At 40.8% G+C, this 19,459-nt stretch overlaps 1 protein-coding gene across 1 annotated transcript in view; it reads left to right on the forward strand.

Annotated features, from left to right (window-relative positions):
- The first annotated feature begins 284 nt into the window (after window positions 1-284).
- Window positions 285-19,459, forward strand: part of plppr1 (phospholipid phosphatase related 1) — a 41,800-nt gene continuing 22,625 nt past the window's right edge. The window contains exons 1-2 of the mRNA XM_072658619.1: window positions 285-494; window positions 16,378-16,472. Coding sequence (XP_072514720.1) covers window positions 16,413-16,472 — 60 coding nt within the window. The 5' untranslated portion in view covers window positions 285-494; window positions 16,378-16,412. The remainder of the gene's footprint in view (window positions 495-16,377; window positions 16,473-19,459) is intronic.

Genomic DNA, 19,459 nt, shown 5'->3' on the forward strand with positions numbered 1-19,459 from the left:
TAAAAGACCCCACAAAGATAGCAATACAAACTCCGCGTGTGAATGCGTGAGCGAAGTGTTACTTTTCCCACCCGTTTCCAGTCCGCCCAAATCCCGCCTCCTCGCTTTAGCATTGGCTCCTTGTTCATATGCCCACTGATTGGCGCGCTGCTTGTGAGTGTGAACCATCCGCCAATCATAATAGGCGAAGCCCGACCGCCCCAGCCAATTGTAGAGCACGGAGGCGGGACTAGTCTGAAAACGGGTGGGATACAAAACAGCGCGTGCGAACCCCGCCCCCTCCTCAACGCCTGAATCAACTCCTTTAGCATCGGCGGCGATAGCCACTAACCTTAATCACGGAGATATCTAACAGCCAAGCACCGAGCGCCGTGGCACCTGGACGGCGTGATGGACTAGCTTAACCGACCTGACCCGTCTTTCTCATCCTCCTTCGCTTTTTTATCGATGGGTTTTCATGTTTTATCGGAGTGTAGCCTCCGTCAACTGCAACGGTAAGTTGAGGGGATGAGGCGGAGGGGAGACGCGGGGCGACCGTTGGAGCTGGTTAACCTCGCGCTACAACCTGCTATTGTGTGAGGAGCTTAAATGGCTAAATTGCGGGGTCCGGTGTGCGTTTTAAGAGGGTCACCATAAGTTTGACTGCGCTGTTAATGTCGGCAAACCTTTAGAAGGCTGTTAAACGTGAAAGCTGAGGTAGTTCGTGTGTAAATGCGACGAGCGAAGCCCTACATGTTGTTGTTGGTGGAGCTGTTAGGACTGTTGTGACTGCTCTAGCTAGCTATCTCTATCTAGCCGCTCCAGCAAACGGACACCTGTCTTCAGCGCCGTGTTTGGAGATGAAATCAAGTCTCGAATAAGTCATATTAAGCCATAACGTGAAGTTTTACACGTTTTCTGCCTCATTTCAGTCACAAGTCGTATTTACGTAAAGCGACCCACAGCTTTTCACCACAGTTTTGGGAGCTAGCCCGGGTCAGAGGCACTTTCGCCGCTCCCTCTGAAAGCACGCTGGGCTCTCCGGTGAGATGTTTCTCCTCAATCTGCTCCACGCTGACGGCTCATTTTAGTGCTAGCTGCCATCTCCACACTGCTTGATCCCCCAATATTGGATACCCACCCTCTACAGAGCAGTGCAGATTGCTGCTTTAGCCATTGTAGTTATCTACAGTCCACATGATGGCCACGGGGTGCTGCTTACTGCATTACATGCACCGTCCTTGGGATATTTAATAGCTACGAGGAGCTAGAAAGCATGACACTGTCCCTAAAAAGCCAAGGAAACGTGAAATGTGATGGTTTGGATAACCTTAAGACTCCAGATCACCAGTTCTGAGCAGTGTTTCTCACTCCTGGACCTTGATCCCCCCTGTCTTGCATATTTAGCTAGTGTTTTCTGCTCCTCATCAGCTCATTAATAAAGCCCTTCATGTGGGAAATGGGTGTGTTACAGCAGGGAAAGCACCAACATGAGCAGCCCAAGAAGACTCCTGGAGCAGGACTTGGAAAGCCTTGCTCAGATGATTCGAGCGTCCTTCAGATCCTTCAGTTTGGATTTGAAGCAAGTCATTGGCCTGTGTTGCATGTAAAGGTGGGCTAATACAGACAGACCCATTAGTGTGCACTTAAAGGTGTGCACCTTCAGCCTTCAGCTGCCTCTACAGGAGAAGCTCACTGCAAAAAGTAGGATGAAGAAGAGCTGAAAGTTGTGTGATAAGCTGCCGCTCGCAGTGTTTATGTCAGAGCCGTGTTTCTGAACCTTTAACTGCTTGTGAAACATCTCAAGAGGATAAGGTGGGCCTGCTGTTCAGGATGAAATCCAAACCTGTGGTGTGTTCGACCATCTGCCAGGCTCGACCACATCCAGTTCAGCATTGATTGGTTGGCTCTAAAACTTTCTTAGTGTTGTAAGACCTGAGTGTGTGCTTCATCACGACTTGAATTCATGGCCACCGAGTTGTGTGGACTACTGTTTGACTTAAAGTGCCACCTTCTTGAAATGTTGAAACTGTTGGTGTTGTGTTGGAACAGGAAGTTATATGATCTTGTGAAGATCCATGCATCTGAAGATACAGCCTGTCTGTCAGGGATGGTAAGTACCAGTACTAGTGGTATAATGGCACACAGAAGACGTTCAGATGTTTGACTCTGTATGGTGGTTCATGTTATCTTGCCCGTTTTAAAACTATGGGCAAGTTTCCTGAACATGGATTAAGCAAAGTCTTGGACTAAATTCCAACGCCAGTCATACATCGTCATTGGAAAGTCTTTGTAGTTACATTTAGGCTTAATCTGGGTTTCTAATCTTGGAGATGTTATAGCTTTCTCAGTCTTTCTTGTGAAACATTCAAAAAGGATAAGATGGACTTGCTGTTCAGGATGAAATCTGAACCTGGGATTCGTTCAACCATCTGCCACATCCATGGCTCAACCGCATCCAGTTCAGTGTTGAGTGACTTTAAAACCTGCATCTTTGTAAGACCTATGTGTTTGTTTTTCATCCCAAATTGAGTTTTTGGCCGCTCATTTGTATGGATGTGTAGTTTGGGGAGATGACAGTTAGAAAGCAATGACTGCTGTTTGACTAGAAGTGCCACGTTTGTGAAATGCTATTTGTCTTGTGTTGAAACAGTCAATTACATGAAGTGGTTGTTTCTCTTGTGAAGAACTATGCACCTGAAGATGCAGCCTGTCTATCCTGGCCAGTAAATATACACCACAGTTTGGACACCATGAGTTTGGTACAGTGGGAAAAGAGCAGTGAAATGTAAACTGTAAAAATACACTGGAGCCGAGTGATATGGTAAAAATGACACTTTTTACAATATACAATATTTATCGCAATATATTAATACATCCACAGTCCATTCAATTAAAAAAGACTGATTACACATTTTTTGTAATGAAATTTGTATTCTTTAAGCACTGGTGATATCCTTGATATACGCATAAAAGCATATTGTGTACCACGATAACAAAATTTATCACAATATGATAAAATATTGCCCAGCTCAAACATACACTCTTACATTGGTCATTTTTTATGTAAAATGATACAAAAGGCAACATAATAAAAAAGGCAATAGGTCAGGTCATGTCAGCCAAAACTGAAAGTAAGTAGCTTCACTTTGTCAAACACACAAACAGTAATCAATCTTATTTTGAAATATTTAGTCAGTAATTCAACATAAAATCTAGCAGCTGAACCTGTGAATAAATAAGTAACTTGGTCAAACAAACAAGTAGCAACCAGAAATGACAAAACATGTAAACATTTAGTGTAGTCTCATACAAACAAATTAAAGTGACAGAATGGGTTCCATGGATCAGCCTAATTATCCAATATCTGATCCAGCTCATTTAGTTAATATCGGGACTGATTATGGATCCTAATATCGGATCGGTGCATCTCTAGATGTAAACAATCATGGCGGATGGCTACGAAACCATTGCTATGCTAGTGACAAGTGCTTTATGCTGAAAGAAAACAAAAAATGATGTGGATGAAACGGTGCTTTTAAATAATGCTTTTACGATTCACGGTCGGGGCAGCCTCGTCTGCTTTGGGAGAAAATCTGAGGACTAAAGATATCATAGTCATAGTTTACGGTCACCCTGAAATGGAGTGTCTCGATTGTCAGTAAGAGCAAATTGGCTTAAAAATTGGCCTGATTATCTTGTAGTGTGGGTCAGACATAAGAAAAGTTATTACTTATGACTTGGTTATGACTTGCACTTGGTTCCGCCATACATTAATCAATCTTCACACATAGGCTGCACACGTATTCTCCATACGACTACGTCCACCAAACCGTAACACTCATACTGTGATGGTTTGGGACGAATTTGCATATTGTTGCTCCCCTAACGAGTAGTGAAAATTTCCTACTAAATTAGGAGTGTGGTGATTGTAAAGCTACAAAAGCCTTCTGAGCGTAATGTAATAATGTAAATGAACATAATACAGAATATTGAGCACTTCATTTGAAGTGAAAGCACTTTTCACATTTTGACACTGGCTGTGTTATTTGCATACTTCATGCTCAAGGCTCGGTGAACAGCGCTTACATTTTAACCACTTATTAGGAGGCTGCAAATTAATTCAGATCCAGGCTTTATTTTTTAAGTTCCCCTATTAATCTTTTGTTTTACTGTGCTTTGTAAGTTAACCTCTAACTTTCACTAGGGTATAAAATGCTTCTCACATTAAACTCTTAATTACTGAATGCTTTATAGATGTGGTTTGCGTTGTCTTCCTGGTTTAAAAACCATGGGCCAGTTTCCTGCACTAATCTGCAGCACCAGTGGTGCATCAATGGCATTTCTTTATAGCTTAGATTTAGTCTTATTCAAGGTTAAACTGACTAAATTGGCATTTACTTTCCTAGCATTAAGTTAAAGCCTTTATTTAATAATTATTTCCAGCCTCTGTTCTGAGTAAATTATATAATGATTTGCAATTAATTAGCAGTTAAGTAATCTGCCGATCAACAAGTTATGTATATCAGGTACCTAATACCACCTAACTACAAACTAAACAACCTTCCGACCGTTGTACTCTTTACACTACACGCCTGTCTTGTAATCGGGAATCTTTTAGTCGTTGTGGTGTTCACACTACAACACTGATCAGTTTCATGAATTATGAATTAAGATCTTTCACCAGGAAGAACCCACAACGAGTCTGTCTGTTCTCCAAAAACACATTTTGTCACAAAAACATGTGAGAACTGATGCAATACCATGTGCAAGACCCACTTTCTTTCTTACAAATCGGACCTCTATAGTGATGCAAGTTGCCTATGCGTTGATTTGCAGCAAAAACGCACAGAAGAGAAAGAAAAAAAATAGACGTTGTATAATCCTCCCTCATTTGCTGTAGCGCTGCTGTACCTCATTTGCTCTCTGCACTAACTTCCAGTCACAACACTTTCCACAGTACCGGATTTAGAGTCGTTAAAAGGTCCAGATATTAAGTCTAGATATTTGTCGAGGGATTGTGAGACACTGAGCTCTCAGATCGTGTGTTTCAGCAGTTCACACATGCTGACCGATCCAGCGCCAAGTGAACACCAATTTGTGTTCGACCTGAGACTTTTGTCTGCAATTCTCAAAAATAGTCTCGTAAATTGGGCCTAAAATCGTGTGGTGTGAATCTGGATTCATCAAGAAGGCAAAGATTCATATATTTTACAGATTTTATAATTTTAATTCATTTTTCGTATTAATTAAAGTGGCATACTATAGGTTCTAGCTTTGGTTGGTGACCTGCTCTTTAGCCATGTGATTGATTCAGGTTGTATGTTTTGTTGGTCACTGACGCAGTGGACTATAATGGTCAAAAATAAGTAGTTGGAGTGTACTGGGTCTAGATTGATTAAGTGAGTGTCAAACTGATCACTGACTCTCCCAGCTAAGATGATCGTAAGATGCTTCAGCACTTCATAGGGACTTGCAGTAAGTTGACTTGCTGATCACTGGTTACTAATTGCTAAAAACATAGGTATTACCTAACACAGAACTGTTTTCTGTTTGGCACCCTAATACCATTCTCTTTTACAATTAAGTAACACTGCAAGCACCTTCCACAGCAGTATTCTGGGATGAGGACTGTTTTCTTTGTCAGCATCGACACAGCACTGACATAATGCACTGACAGTGTTAGAACATGTTTATGTGTTGGCAGAGCCCTGGTGGCTCAGAGCTTCAGCTGTAACGAAAACCTCAGCTGTACTGGGAATGCGATAGGCATGCAAAATCTGATGTTCGTCAGGTGTGAAGTCCAGTGCAACATACAGTAGACCACTGGATGATTAATGACAGAAGCTGAACTCTCTCTTTCTCTCGCCCTCTCTAACTCTAATTCTCTAAGGCGGCTAATCTGAAACACCTCTCAGTCAAGATTTTAATTACCCGGCACTTGAACTGCAGAAGAGATGCAGCATTTCCCTGAAGAATGACAATTTTTTTACTGGGCACATGCTGACTTCCCCATGTGCCTGTAATGGATTTTCCCCTTTTGTTAATTGCTGGCGAATGGGAATAGGAATTGACGTACAAAGTCCTCGAGACTTTTTATCTGTGTGTGGAGCTTAAGATTCACGTCTGCCAAAAAGATTTATGCAAAATTCTCCCCCTTTGCACAAGTCCCTCATTAGCATTCTTTCATTTCTTAAACGGGTCAAAGGGATGCTTAGACTGTGCTTTAGAATATCAGTCCAGTGGTTCAAGGAACTAAAATCACGATTGATTTATTCATGAAATATACCAGATGAAGGATTCATAAGCTTTGGCTTAAAATAGAATGATACGTTTCCTTGCTTTTGTCCCGACTCCAGCGCACCTGATTATCCAGCTTATCAGCTAATTAGCTGGCTCTTCGTATACTTTACTGTATAGAAGGAAAATGACCTGAGTCATCATGTGGTGACGGTGATGGTCATAGTTGACGATATTCAGCTGATGAGTGCATCCTCATTAACCTTCCAATAACATTGAGGCTTACCTCACACTTTAGTGGTTGTAGCAAGTCAAATAGGACTTACACTGATCATCAGTGCCGTCAAACCACCTGTCTAATGTTGTGTAACTTCTCATTGTGCCACCAAAACAGCTAGGACTATTTACGCATGGACTCTGCAAGATCTCTGAAGGTGTTATGTGGTATGTGGCACCACAGTGTTAGCAGCAGATCCTTTAAGTTGTGAGGTGGGGCCTTCATGGATTGCATCAATGTTCCTTGGCACCAATGAGCCTGTTACCAGTTCACCAGTTGTCTTTCCTTGGAACACTTTTGGTAGAAACTGACCACTGCGTACCTGGAACACCCCACAAGACCTGCCTCATGTTTTGAAGATGGTTTGGCCCAGTCATCTAGCCATCACAGTTTGGCCCCTTGTAAAAGTAGCTCAGATTTTTTATTTTTTCCTGTTTCCAACACATCACCTTTAAACGCTGGCTGTTCACTCACTGCCTAATGTATCCCACCCCTTGACCGGTGTCACTGTAGATTTATTGAGATAAATCAGAATTATTCACTTAACCTGTCCAGGTGAAATCACAGAAATGACCTAGGCAAAAAAAATGGCCCAATACTAATTCCTCTTATCCAACATTCTTTTAAAATGCGACAAATTCAGTAAATCAGTATTAATAAGCTGTCTGATCTTGACAATAAGAAGAATATTGAATCTATACACTGTCTAAGTTGTAGATTATAGATGTATAATAGATGATAATAGATTTGACTTTTCAAAGTAATATCTGGTTATGTATTTATTGAACTCCAGAAGAACAGAATATGTTGGTGGCTCTGGGATAAAATTCCTCTTTTGCTGTATTTGTAACCCACTACAAATACATTTTATTTCTTTGTTATACTAATCCAGGTGGATTTATTCCCAATTTTTACACTATAAAGTTGATGTATCCGTATTGGCAGATACTGTATGTACATGAAAAGTGTTTGATATCAGTGCCTCCATAGTAAATTGTGCTCTTGGGATTAAATCTTTATTTTCTGTATCACCTAATTTGTTGTTTTGTGTGTTTTGCCAAATTCATCTCACCACTACACAAGTGGTTAGGGCTAAAAATCATCCCATAAAAAGTATACTAAAAATACTATTTCCTGTCCTGGCTGGTTGGTTCACAGCATCGTTGTTTTTAACAGCATCTAAGCCCGCAGTGAAACCCCACTGTTATTGTTCTCTCAGTAAAGTGGAAAAGAGTGGGAAAAAAATGTCCACAAACGTGTCCACACCACATGGTTTCTATGCCAGCTGTCCCTGAGGAGGGCTCATGAACCTTCTAGCGCATTACTGTCTACTAACTGGTATTGCATTACCCCCCTGGTAGTCAGGGAGGCTTTCTGATTCAGGCCAAGACTGGAGATGTGTCATGGTCAATCCCTCGGGAGAAAGCCTGTATCACACCGAGAAAGAGAGCGAGAGAGAGATTGTCATTCTCTAGAGAGCAGGGTAAAGATATGCTGCATCTCGAGTGATTTGGTCAGGGCCAAAGGGTGGCTTATCTCCCATCAAACCATATTGGAGACCTGGAGGATATCTGCACTTAAATGTGGATTGTACACTCTTCCCTACCTGCTAATCCTGAGCGTTTTCCCATTTTTACTGCTCTTGTGCTCATTGATCCATGCTGCATCTTGTTTATGTGACAATAAAAGAAGTCTACGACGTTCCTCTTTCACACGAGCAACTACTAAATCTGTCCTGAACAGCTGCGGGTTGTTCTCTCAAGTGACAGAATGCAAAATGATGGCTTATTTGATCTAAATCTGGAATGCCAGGACTTTTTTCCTTTTTTTGTTAATCAAATGAAGCAGAGTGTTTTCTGAAGATGTGTTTTGGACTCTTCTGAAAATGTCCTGATTGGCCTAATAAAGTCGAATCCCCTGAATGAAGGACTTGAATGAAGGACTAGTTGATAGGAAGTTGTTTGGTTAAGATGAAGAGCCAAAGGGGGAAAGAATTCAACCCTTGCACATTAGATCTAAGTTTGGATCTAAGTAAGATCCAAAGCTTCCCTGTGGCTGGGAAATGTAAAGGAATTATAATGCTGATGTTCAGCTTCTGAGAGCCGCACAGGGAGTAATGTACTGAACGTTTTGATTTAGTCTAGCAGTTAATTAAACGCTACTGTTAATGCATTTCACCAAGGAGCAGGAAATAAAATCGCTACAACGGTTATTTTGAGTGATGCTACAGAAAAACCAATAATGGGTTTCATAAAGAACCATAATTGTGGTGAGTGTTAAGAGGCGTAAGTGTTAAGAACCTTCAAATTTCTAAATAAACTTTGCATCGACTTATTTAATATAACCTTGAAATTGTTCTTCACACACATACACGTTTTTGGTCTTTTATGGAGCGTAAAGCGGTTCTTTAATGGCATCACTCTTACAAGCCCTTCAACACCATATAAACCTGGTCACTTCATGCATCTTGAGTATCAGGATTATATCTGGTTGAGGCCAAGCCACATAAAAAGGCAAGTGTAAACTCAGCCAAAATGCATTTAAACCAGATATTAATCTGATTACTCAAACCACTTCAGCAGGTTTGTCTGAGATGCATTTGAACCATGTTCTTATGGTGTAAGTGCTTCAGTCTCTCCAAGACACAAATTGCTGCACAATTAGGGAATTTACCTATTCCATCCCACGCAGCAATCAGATTGCAGTCTGATTAGCCGGAGACACATTTGACTACTGCTGTAAATGCATGTGGCTTATCAGGATACAATCCAGATACTAGTCACATTAAGTGACCAGGTGTACACTGGGTATTTGTCGCACCTTTATTTTTAGTGTGTATAGCCGCAGTGTTACAACTAGACATTTCTTCAAATCACTGTACTCTTCATGTCCAGGGAGGGATCTGTGATGCTGTCTGGGCTCTGTACAGTTTTGCTGTGGAATTGCAAGAGTGTGTGCATCATGCCTGAAGGAAAACTCAGTGATTTCTTGCCTCATGACATCTTTGTGGACATTTTATTTGCTAGTAGAAACTAACTGGCTTATGCTGCTGTACACTCCCCCACCCCTCACCCCTAAATCAGCCAGGAGGGCCAGGCCCATTTCCTTGGCCCTATCTCTCCATGCGCCTGGGAATTCGGGCTATCTAATTACAAACAGAACGGTTTGCCAAATGAGTGCTCCAGCAAGTCATTTTTATAGTAGGTGCTGTGATTGCACTGACCAGTCAATCTCTTTCCTAGGGCCTGATACTGAGACTGTTATTAGGGGAGGGAGAGGTTGACTTTCCATTGTCATTGGACATCACTGGACTGGCTAAGAGATTTCTGACTTTGATAGCTTGACCAACCCTGTTGTTTTGTATAGTTAAATATCAGCATGTGGCTGATAAAAGTAGATATTTTTTGAGGGTGAAAGAATTAATCAGATTTGTTTCTGTATCAAAGCTGGCCCGAAATATCACAGTAATTGTTCAACTCAACATAATGTACAATGAAGTAATGGAGTTGTTGAAATAACAGGAGTTATTTGTTGTCTAACTTTAGCATGCAGCGGATTAGACTGGAAATACAGTTCAGGTTAGCTATTGCTTTTTTCTTATAGGGGTTTAGTGTGTTTACTAAAGCAGGTTGAGCATATTTTTTAGATGACCATGGTGGATTAAAACGTGTATTGCTAGATTTGAAATAAACAGGAGCCGATAAATCTATGAACTAGGCTTGGGTGGTGTAACGGTAATACTGTGTACTGCGGTATATAAAGCGATGACGGTATCTCAAAATGAGGACAGTATTTCAAAATCACGATGTGTCTAATGTGTCAAATTCTTGTTTTCTATCTAATACATTGTCAAATAAGCTCATTCACCCATTTGTATTTAAGAAAGCTACAGGGTGGGGCATTGTGGGTGCTTACTGATTGGGGGATGTCACGCTCTGAAAACAAGTGAAAAAAAAAGCCCACCATAGTTGTAGATTTAGTGATGCCAAGTTCGGCGAGACTGTATTATGGGAATTAATTAACAAAAAAAAAGTGGAGCCCACCCAAAGCTACTATGAACATTAAACTTAACATGAAGCTTTTGTATTTTTGTACTTCCTGTATAAATGAGAATGTCACAGCAATGTTAGGGGGTTCCAAAGTCCACAAGTCCATCAACCTGCCCCTCTGTGCATGAGCACAAACGCCCCCTGTTGCTGAATGGCTGGAATAGTGCTGTCTGAGCCATTTTGTTTGTTTCCCCATTTACTCAGTCGAGTTGATTAAGGAACAATTCGCTGAATTTTACGAAATGTATTTGATTGAAATCGTGTACAGCACCTTTTAAATGATGCATTGATTATATTCTGACTACTGTACAGTAATAATAATAAGAAGAGTGGAAGTTGGAAGGCCCATCACCAGCTGTGTGAGTGAGGAGCTGCTTTCCACTGCATTTACTTTAGTCTTAAGTTCTCAGTGCAGTAAAAATAAACTGATCTTTCTGTTGGCTGATTTCTTCCAAATATAGCTTGTTTAAATATCAGATTTAATTTGATGGGTGTTGTTGGCTAATAACACTGTGAAATACACTGCAAATACGCAGCCGGGCTCAGTTTCTGTAATGACGGCACAGTGTGCTGTTAGACAAAATGGGAGTTGCTAACTCACTTAACTGTGAAACTGGACAGCTATGAAAGTTTATTTAGCTTGTTAATTAGACTTATTGTGACTGCTGCAATGAGTGAAGTATTCTTCCAATGGTGCTTCCAAATCTAAATTCACCTTTTTCAAAAAATGAGGACCAAATGTGTGAACCCTCCACCCCAAGATCATCTTACTTATGTCTTGTATGTTTTAGTATATGCTTTATCTCTGTATAACTTCTAAATATACTGTTATTAAATTGTGTAGTGATTATAAATAAATGAAAATCATCTAGTCAGGCTGTCTGATAACTGCTCAGTTTATCATACAGTAGAAGAGACCAATAGTTGTCCCCAAAGTAGGTTTCCATAGGCTGATTCATGCCCTTAGAATAAATAAAGATAGTGATTTGAGTTGTCTTGACACTCTCTAAGTATTTACATTATTCTGACTTTACCGTAGGTTTCCTCTGCTGTGTTAAACGCCATTGTCAACCTTTTGTTATTCTGTCGCTTGAGAGCCTGTGCAAGAGTTTCATATATTAAATTACAGCATTTATTGATTTTTACAGTCTCTTCTTATTGAATTGCCTTTAGTGACTCACGCCGTTGTTCGAAAATCATTTCAGACAGTGTTTCTAATGGTAATAAAGAGGCAGCGTTGAACTGCACTACACTTTGTTCTTAGTACAATGTTGTAAAAATATAATCCATGTCCATATTAGTCTGAAAATGTTCTATGGCCCAGTGTTTCCTCTACACTGGCCAGCAGCAGACCGACCCCACCCCAGAAATGACTGTACTAAAATGAAGGTACTAAAATTAGGAAAGATGACTTAAGACATGAAATACAGTGAAACTAGACTGCAAAACAAACTTTGTAGACCGTTTATTTGGATCTGCTTTATACATATGGCATCGTTCATTGACTTTGAGCTGGTTATATGTGCTGAAGTATATGTGCCGTACAGGTCTAGGATAGTAACGTTAGCTGAGGTAACCTGGCCTTAGCATTTGTTTGTTTACCAAAAGTCTTTCTTTGTGTACGTTTTAAGTCCCATGTGATCTGCTGTGGCTTTCTGTAGTCTCGATATAGCTTCTGTTTAATGTAGTACTGTCAAAATGGTGTGTGGCGCATTGTGTCGCACCGGGAAATTGAAAAGTCATGAAGCACCTGCAGCGGGTGCATCTGCTGAGCGACAGGCTTTATGTTAAATTGTGAATGAATGTTCTGTTCGATGGAAGAACCTCTCTAACTTAACACTTGCTTGTTTAATCTACCTTTGTCTCTTCTTTCCTCTCCATGTCTTTTTCCCTCCCTCTTTTCGGGTGTGTTTAGATATGATGATTCCCGAGTCAGTATTTCTATGTCTTTGCTTCCTATATCCATCGGTGTAAATTAGAGCTTTGTAATTGCAGTATCATGACATTTCCTACAAATTGCAAGCAGCTGCGGCAGTAATACTCTTCTGTAGCAGACAAAATCAATGTCATATGGCAGAATTTTGATGACTTTGGTCAACATCTCAAAATATTCTGTCAAAATCTAAAAACAAAGCTGTTTCAATATATTGTCTTAAGTAAATAGCTCATTATTTTTTAAATATTCCATCAAGATCTATGGAAAAATCATTTGTCAAAATGGTGTTACACTGGTGTTAGTGTTTGTCACTTTGTGGCACGGCCCGAAGCTGCATTTCTAATCTTTTTTTATTCCCTTTGGACTTCTAGAGTTTTAAGATCTTCAAATCAGTGGCTCTTATTTATTCTTCAGTCATGGTTGAGATTAAAGGGCGATCAAGCAGCCCCCAAATAATGACATTTTAAAATCCAATTTAGGAACCTGTTTATTCTCCCAGACATTTGAGTCTTTTTAAGGTTCACTGAATTGTGTAATTTGTTGATCAGTCCTGTCTTGTCATTTGTGTTTGTTTTAATGTCTTGTTTTATTAATCATTTCTTTCGTAGTTATTATTATTTGGTTGTTTTGTGCAGCACTTTGTTGGAAGTTTAAAGTTGCTCAATAAATGAAGAGTTAATTTGCAACAAGGGATGTTTAAAGGTTAGCATTTATCTGTTTTTGTAAATGAACAAAGTCTAAGGAAAATAAGCCATTACTTTGACATATTCATTGAAATAGTTGATATGCTGCTGCAGTAGAGAGGTCTGGTAGTACAGGTAGGAGGAATCTTTACTCATCACCTTCATACACATACACACAAAATACACATTGCTCATACAACAATACACATTGTTGTTACACCTCAACACAATTGTATACTGTATATAGAAAATGGAGCAATAGAATAATAACCATAATATTAAGCTACAAACTCATGTTAAGATCCTTGTGTTGCAATGGAGCAAAGTGTAATATACACTGACATGCCATAAGTCATGGGGCAGGAACTAGTATTGTGTGTCTATGGAAGTGAAAGAACGCTGCACTGACCTGTGGGATATGTGAGTGGGGCCTCATGCTTTGAATGTGGATGTGATTTCTGTGCTTGTCTGTTTGCATGGACAATTCTAGCCAGACTAGTATGGGCTAGGTGTGTTTCAGGTGGGCATGGGCTGAAAGGGACGGTACATGTGTTGTTACTGGGACCCAGTTGGGCTTCCCAAATGCGTCCCATCCTTGCAACTACCCTAACTTGGGTGAAACTAGACTGCACATGGGTCCTATTTAGGCCCCATGTGCAGTGTACAACCCAGATGGGGTCTTGCTTAAGCCTTACTGATACCAAACTGTGCATTTTTACTTACTGTGGCGGTTAAACACTCATTACTTGGGGGGGGGGGGTGATAGAGGACAAATCAAACTCAAAACTGGTCCACCATGACTGCAAACGTGCGTTATGAAATGTATCATGACACATTTTTTTTAAACACAACTACGTGCAACACGAAACCCAGTCGGCACAGCTCGAGAAGCGCTGATGATGCCCTAACATACTCCTTAAAGCACACTGTAACATTGTAATATCACAATTAAGACAGCAAAGAATCATATTGCCCACCCCTAGTGCAGTATACTGCTGCTGAAATGGCCTGTGTGTTGCTGAGCTGAGACTCTGGCTGTCAGCCTTCACACTGAAGTGCAGGACCTGCGGCGGAGAATGACTGGCTGTCAGTTTGAGGCCGATAACAGATTCGTGGATCAGCGTCACACAGGGCAGATCCCGAATGAAAGGGCGTTTAGTGAGACAGCAGTGCAGCTCAACATGATGTGTCCAAACTAAATCATCTCAAGCACCGACTGGACTTGTCCACTGCTGAGTTTGGGAGGCTGCAGTTTGGTTTTATGGCTCCATTATTGCCGAAGTCCTACTGGAACATGTAGGCCTAGGCTGTTTGCGTTTAATGATGCACTTTATCTCTGACAAGGAGGAGAGAAGGTGGCTCACTTTGTGCCCTTTATTTTGGTCAGGTGTAGGCGTGATGGGATTCATTAGTTTTACCTCCTCTACACTCGCTAAGCTTGAGAAGTTGTAGCAAACATGACTTGCTTTCTGATAAATCTGAATGTCCCAGTCTCCTTCATAGTGCATGATTTAATTCCCTGTTTGAATAATCAGTGCTTTCTATTAACAGATTCCTATTAAGTATGCCTCCCTGGTTTCAGGGAGCTCATCTGTGTCAGAGGATCGAAATAATTAATCCAGTTTTACATTAGTTTTATGTCAGACATATTGATAAATGATGAAACCTGCAATTTATTTTGTTTTAAATGTTAAAGTATATCTGATTAATGTTGTTATGCTGTGTAGAGTGTGAGGAACAGATCGGCCAAACAGATCGGTCAAAATAATACTAGGTTTGTTGGACATTTTTTTAGAGTGAAGTACATCACACAAGAAGCACAAGAAGTTATTCATCATAAAATACCACAATACAATGTTAGGTCCTTGTCCATGCTACACAGTTACTGTTATTTTAGCTGTCTACCAGAGCAGAGTTTAAATGAACTGATGAATATCAGGTTCTTGTCGGCCTGCTCAGCTGTTCCATGGCCAGGTGTGTCTTATTCCCTCATTATGTCAATAAGACGTAAGCAGATAAAAGGTCTAGAGCTGATTTTTATTTGCATTTACATTTGGGAGGACAAACAAGACTGTAGTTACCATAGCAATACTCCTATACCACTGCAGTTCCCACAATACCATGCAACCTTTTTAAAGCAAAAGATGTTCTGCAATAGCCAAGTCAGTCAATAGACCTTGGTCTAGTTGAGCTTGCATTTCACTACAAAAAACTGAAGGTAAAGTGTCTCAAAAACTTAAGACCGCTGCAGCAAAGGCCTGGTAGAGCATCACTAGTGTCGAAACTCAGTGTCTGGTAGTGTCTGTGGCTTCCAGACTTCAGACACATTGTTCATGGAGTTACACCAGAACACAATTTATTGCATATAAATTGAGCAATAGAATAATCACCCTAATAATTAAAGATGTAGTGTATATACCGTCTCTGTCCTGTCCTTGTATCTCAATTTCTTTTAAGTATCTTCCACTTTTTGACAAAATCTGAATGTGCCAGTTGTTCTTTACATTATGTCATGATGAATGGACCAATAGAAATGCTCAAAAATGACTTGGAGATACATCTCCTGCATATGGATACTGTGGATAATCATCTACCGTCAGAGCTGATTAATGGATATTTGATTAACCATACAGAAGAAAGAAAATAGTTTGGGCTGATATTGATATTGTAATTCTTCCTCATAATAAATAAGCAGGGTTCACTAATTCACTGGTGCTTGCTGGGCAAGAAAGTGGTATGCATGGGGGAGATTTGGCAGCAAGCAGATGTGTACTTTTGGTCACAGCTGATTAAACTGGTAGGTTTTCAATCTTGAATAACAGAGACTGTTTCTTCAGATGAGCTTATGAAAGTGGTGTCAGGGGCTTCCAGACTTCAGGCAGTCATTAACTCCAAATTATTTGCAGCCAAGTATTAAACATGTCAATTTAATTGGATGGTTATTAGTTTGTCCAGTTATGTTTGAGCCCCTACACAAGGCAGGGTATGTTTGAAAATGCTTGTAATTCTTTTACTATTTGGATGTAGGTAGCAGCAAATTAAAGCAAAATGTCTGCACTTCATTCTCTCCAGTATGCTGTAATAGAAGCTATGATCTCAAAATATTTGTTGATCGTCTAAATGTTTGTGGTTTTGGCTGTAATATTTCACAACTACGGAGTTTTATCAATATCGCCCAGCACTGTTTTGACTGCTTTTCCTTTTCTTCCTCAGACTGTCAACGACGGGACTGTGACTGAGTTGTGGAAATGGCCTCCAACAACACACAGCGTAGCTACTCCATCATACCATGCTTCATATTTGTGGAGGTAAGTTTCTTGGTATAAGAAGATATTAATTAGCAGCAGTGTTTTTCGTTATTAGCTGTTAGTGTAGTCGCTGGTCTTAGGTTTGCGCATGTGTGAACACCGTCATCCTCACCTCTTTATTCGCTGCACACTAGAAACTGGGTTGAAGGCATCCTCTGTATTTCTGAGACATTGTTCACAGTGCTGGCTGGGTATTTAATTAAAATTTCCGTCAAATCCCCTTAATCATTGAGAACTGCCTGACGACACTTCAAAGCCTTTTTCTCACTGAGACGAGCGCGTTGCCTGCTCACTTCTAACTGGGTCTCCTGCCCAATATACACCCTTTGCTGTGTTGGTAAAGCCTTGAACAGTGCCCGCCAAATACCCAAAGCTGTATAGCTCTGATACAGAAGCAAGCTTAGCTAGCTTAGCCTCCTGCTAGCGCAGTGTTTAAATGAACTTGAGCTACAGAGGTGGATTAAGTAAGAAGGACACATTGGCATTTGCCAGACCTCTGGATGTCCTCTGGAACACACACAAATAAACGTACACATACAGACACACATACACTTTGCCACACACACATCGCTGCAGTTCCCCTTTGACTTTTAGCTCATCATTTTTGTCCCAGATTTTTGACAGCTAACTAACTCACCAGCTGTCAGATGCCAGCGGTCTTGTCCTTTTATCACCCAGAGGAAAATTGAGCCGTTTCACACTGGCAGGATATGGCAGGACTGTCCTACTGCCAGGCTAGCAGTAGCAGGGCATGAGGAAGAAACAAATTGAGGTAATGTGTATGTATGTGTGTTGCCACTCATGAGGGTTAGGTAAGGGATTGTGTCAGATGTGACTAATACACACACACATACACATACACCCAACCTGCTGCTTATTACCCAAGCCCCCCCCTTCCTTACTCTGTGACAGCAAGAGTCGTGTTTTGCTTTCACAGCCTCTGACAAAACGGCTGTGTGCTTGTCTCCCCACTCATCTTCATCTTCTCCTCCTGGATCTGCTTATTATGGAGCTCTGAAAGCAAAACACTGCTAATGAAAACATGATGCTGCTGAAAAAAATGTTTCTGATGCTTTAGAGGTGTGCAATGTGGCATAACAGTATTCTTCATCTGATTTTTCCAGCTTCAGTGACCGTGATGTTCTCATAATTTGCATAATACCAAATCATCAGCTATGTTAGATTTTTTTTTCTCAGTGAACAACCTGCCACATTTTTAGTTTACCCCCTTTTAAATGATTGTGAAATTGAATACTTTCCGTACCGTACATCCCTAGAACCCTCGAATCCAGTATCCTGTATCGAATCATGGACTTAATTTTATAAAAGGCTCCCTCATCAGAGGTTCAGAGGTTTCTTGTTACCACAGCATTACAGCTTCACCCCCTTTACACACAACTCTGGGACTGTGAACAATAATCACATTTTAATAATAGTTAAGAATAAGGACGTTTCTGAGCTGGGCTTGTTTGTGTTTCGTAATTGGCCGTCCACAGTCTGGTGCTCTGAAGAGGACTCGTCTAGTTAGCTCACGCTAGGCTTCTAAAGTGTAATTCGGTTCACTCTAGCGCTGCATGTGTAATGGGATTAGGAATGTAATGGGAATCCATTCTGTCCTTAACCATGTGTTTAACAGAAACTCATATCTTATGGTTAAAAATTCAGTCAAACTTGCAGGCCTGCTGTTCATTCATTTATTCTATGGATATTGTTCGTCTGAATCTTGGGTCGTTAGTATGCCTGTCACTCACTTCTTAACGATGAACAAAGTAAAGACCTGCCAAACACACTTGTGGAATTTGGGTCGCTATGATGCAATGCAATGCCAAGACTAAAAGCAGACATAATGAAGTCTACAGCACGACATTACACAGCCGGTTTCGTTCACAGGCTCACTCTCTATACTGAAGAATAATCCTAGTTGTGAAATGGCTTCGTAGCTGAAAACCTTGCTCAATATGGTGACATATGTTAGTTACCTTCCCCTCCAGTGACTTACTGTGCAGGAGGCTGGAGGCTGGCCATTTTCTGGTCCTGCTCTTCCTGTTCCTGTGGTCAATGGCTGTGCCAGTTTACTGTGAAAACTGAGCGTGTGTGTGTATGCTTTTCAGATCCACAAACACACACAGCCAGTTTCCAGTTTTTAGCATGCAGGTTGTTGGTAATTTTGCAGTGTAATGCTGGAGCAACAGCAGCTCTGTGGGCTTTAAGGTGCTTGTTCTGATCCCACAGTGGGCATATAAGGATGCCATCTACTCATCACTGTATTGTGTGTGTGTGTGTGTGTGTGTGTGTGTGTGTGCGTGGGGGGCAAGGTAGGAGTGAAGTAGTTGATGTGGTAGCACCTCAGAGAAACCTGCGTTTTTGGGTCAGCTAACTTTTGTTCTTGGTATGTAGCTGTAGATTTTATTAAACCACACTTAAACAGCCTCTAAATTATAAAGCAGCCTCTTACTAAAAGAGGGATAGTGCTATCGATGGGTAACAGGTTTCTAGATGTGATGTTGGCTGTGTTTCTTCCTGTGAGGTAGCAGTGTTTGAATAGTTTGAGCATAATAGCCTGCTTTTAGATGCTCATTTTAAGCCTTGGGTCGACTGCAGGTTTTGCCTGATTTGAGTCTCAGTCTGGCAGAGTGTGTATGGGTTGGATCTAGCATGCAGGTTTTGTGGCAGTCAAAGTCAACAGTTGGGAGACAAAATTGAGTATTGAGCAGGAGGCCTCCTGCATGCATTTCAACCAGTAGGAGCGTATTAAATGTTTGCTTTTTCTTGACCCAACTCTGGACGTAATCTCGCACTGTGTACCTTTAGGCTAGAGGCAGCCTGAGGCATTTGTGGCCAGAAGGTTTACTTAATTATCATTTACATTCCCTTTGCATGCGTAAATGAATATCTGTGTTTCAAACAATGTAACCCTCACTGCCCACATATTTCTATGTATCTTTTATGTTGGTCATGGATGTTGAACCATATATTCACTTGAGGGC

The sequence above is a fragment of the Salminus brasiliensis genome, chromosome 16 (genome assembly GCF_030463535.1).
Source record: "Salminus brasiliensis chromosome 16, fSalBra1.hap2, whole genome shotgun sequence".
NCBI lineage: Eukaryota > Metazoa > Chordata > Actinopteri > Characiformes > Bryconidae > Salminus > Salminus brasiliensis.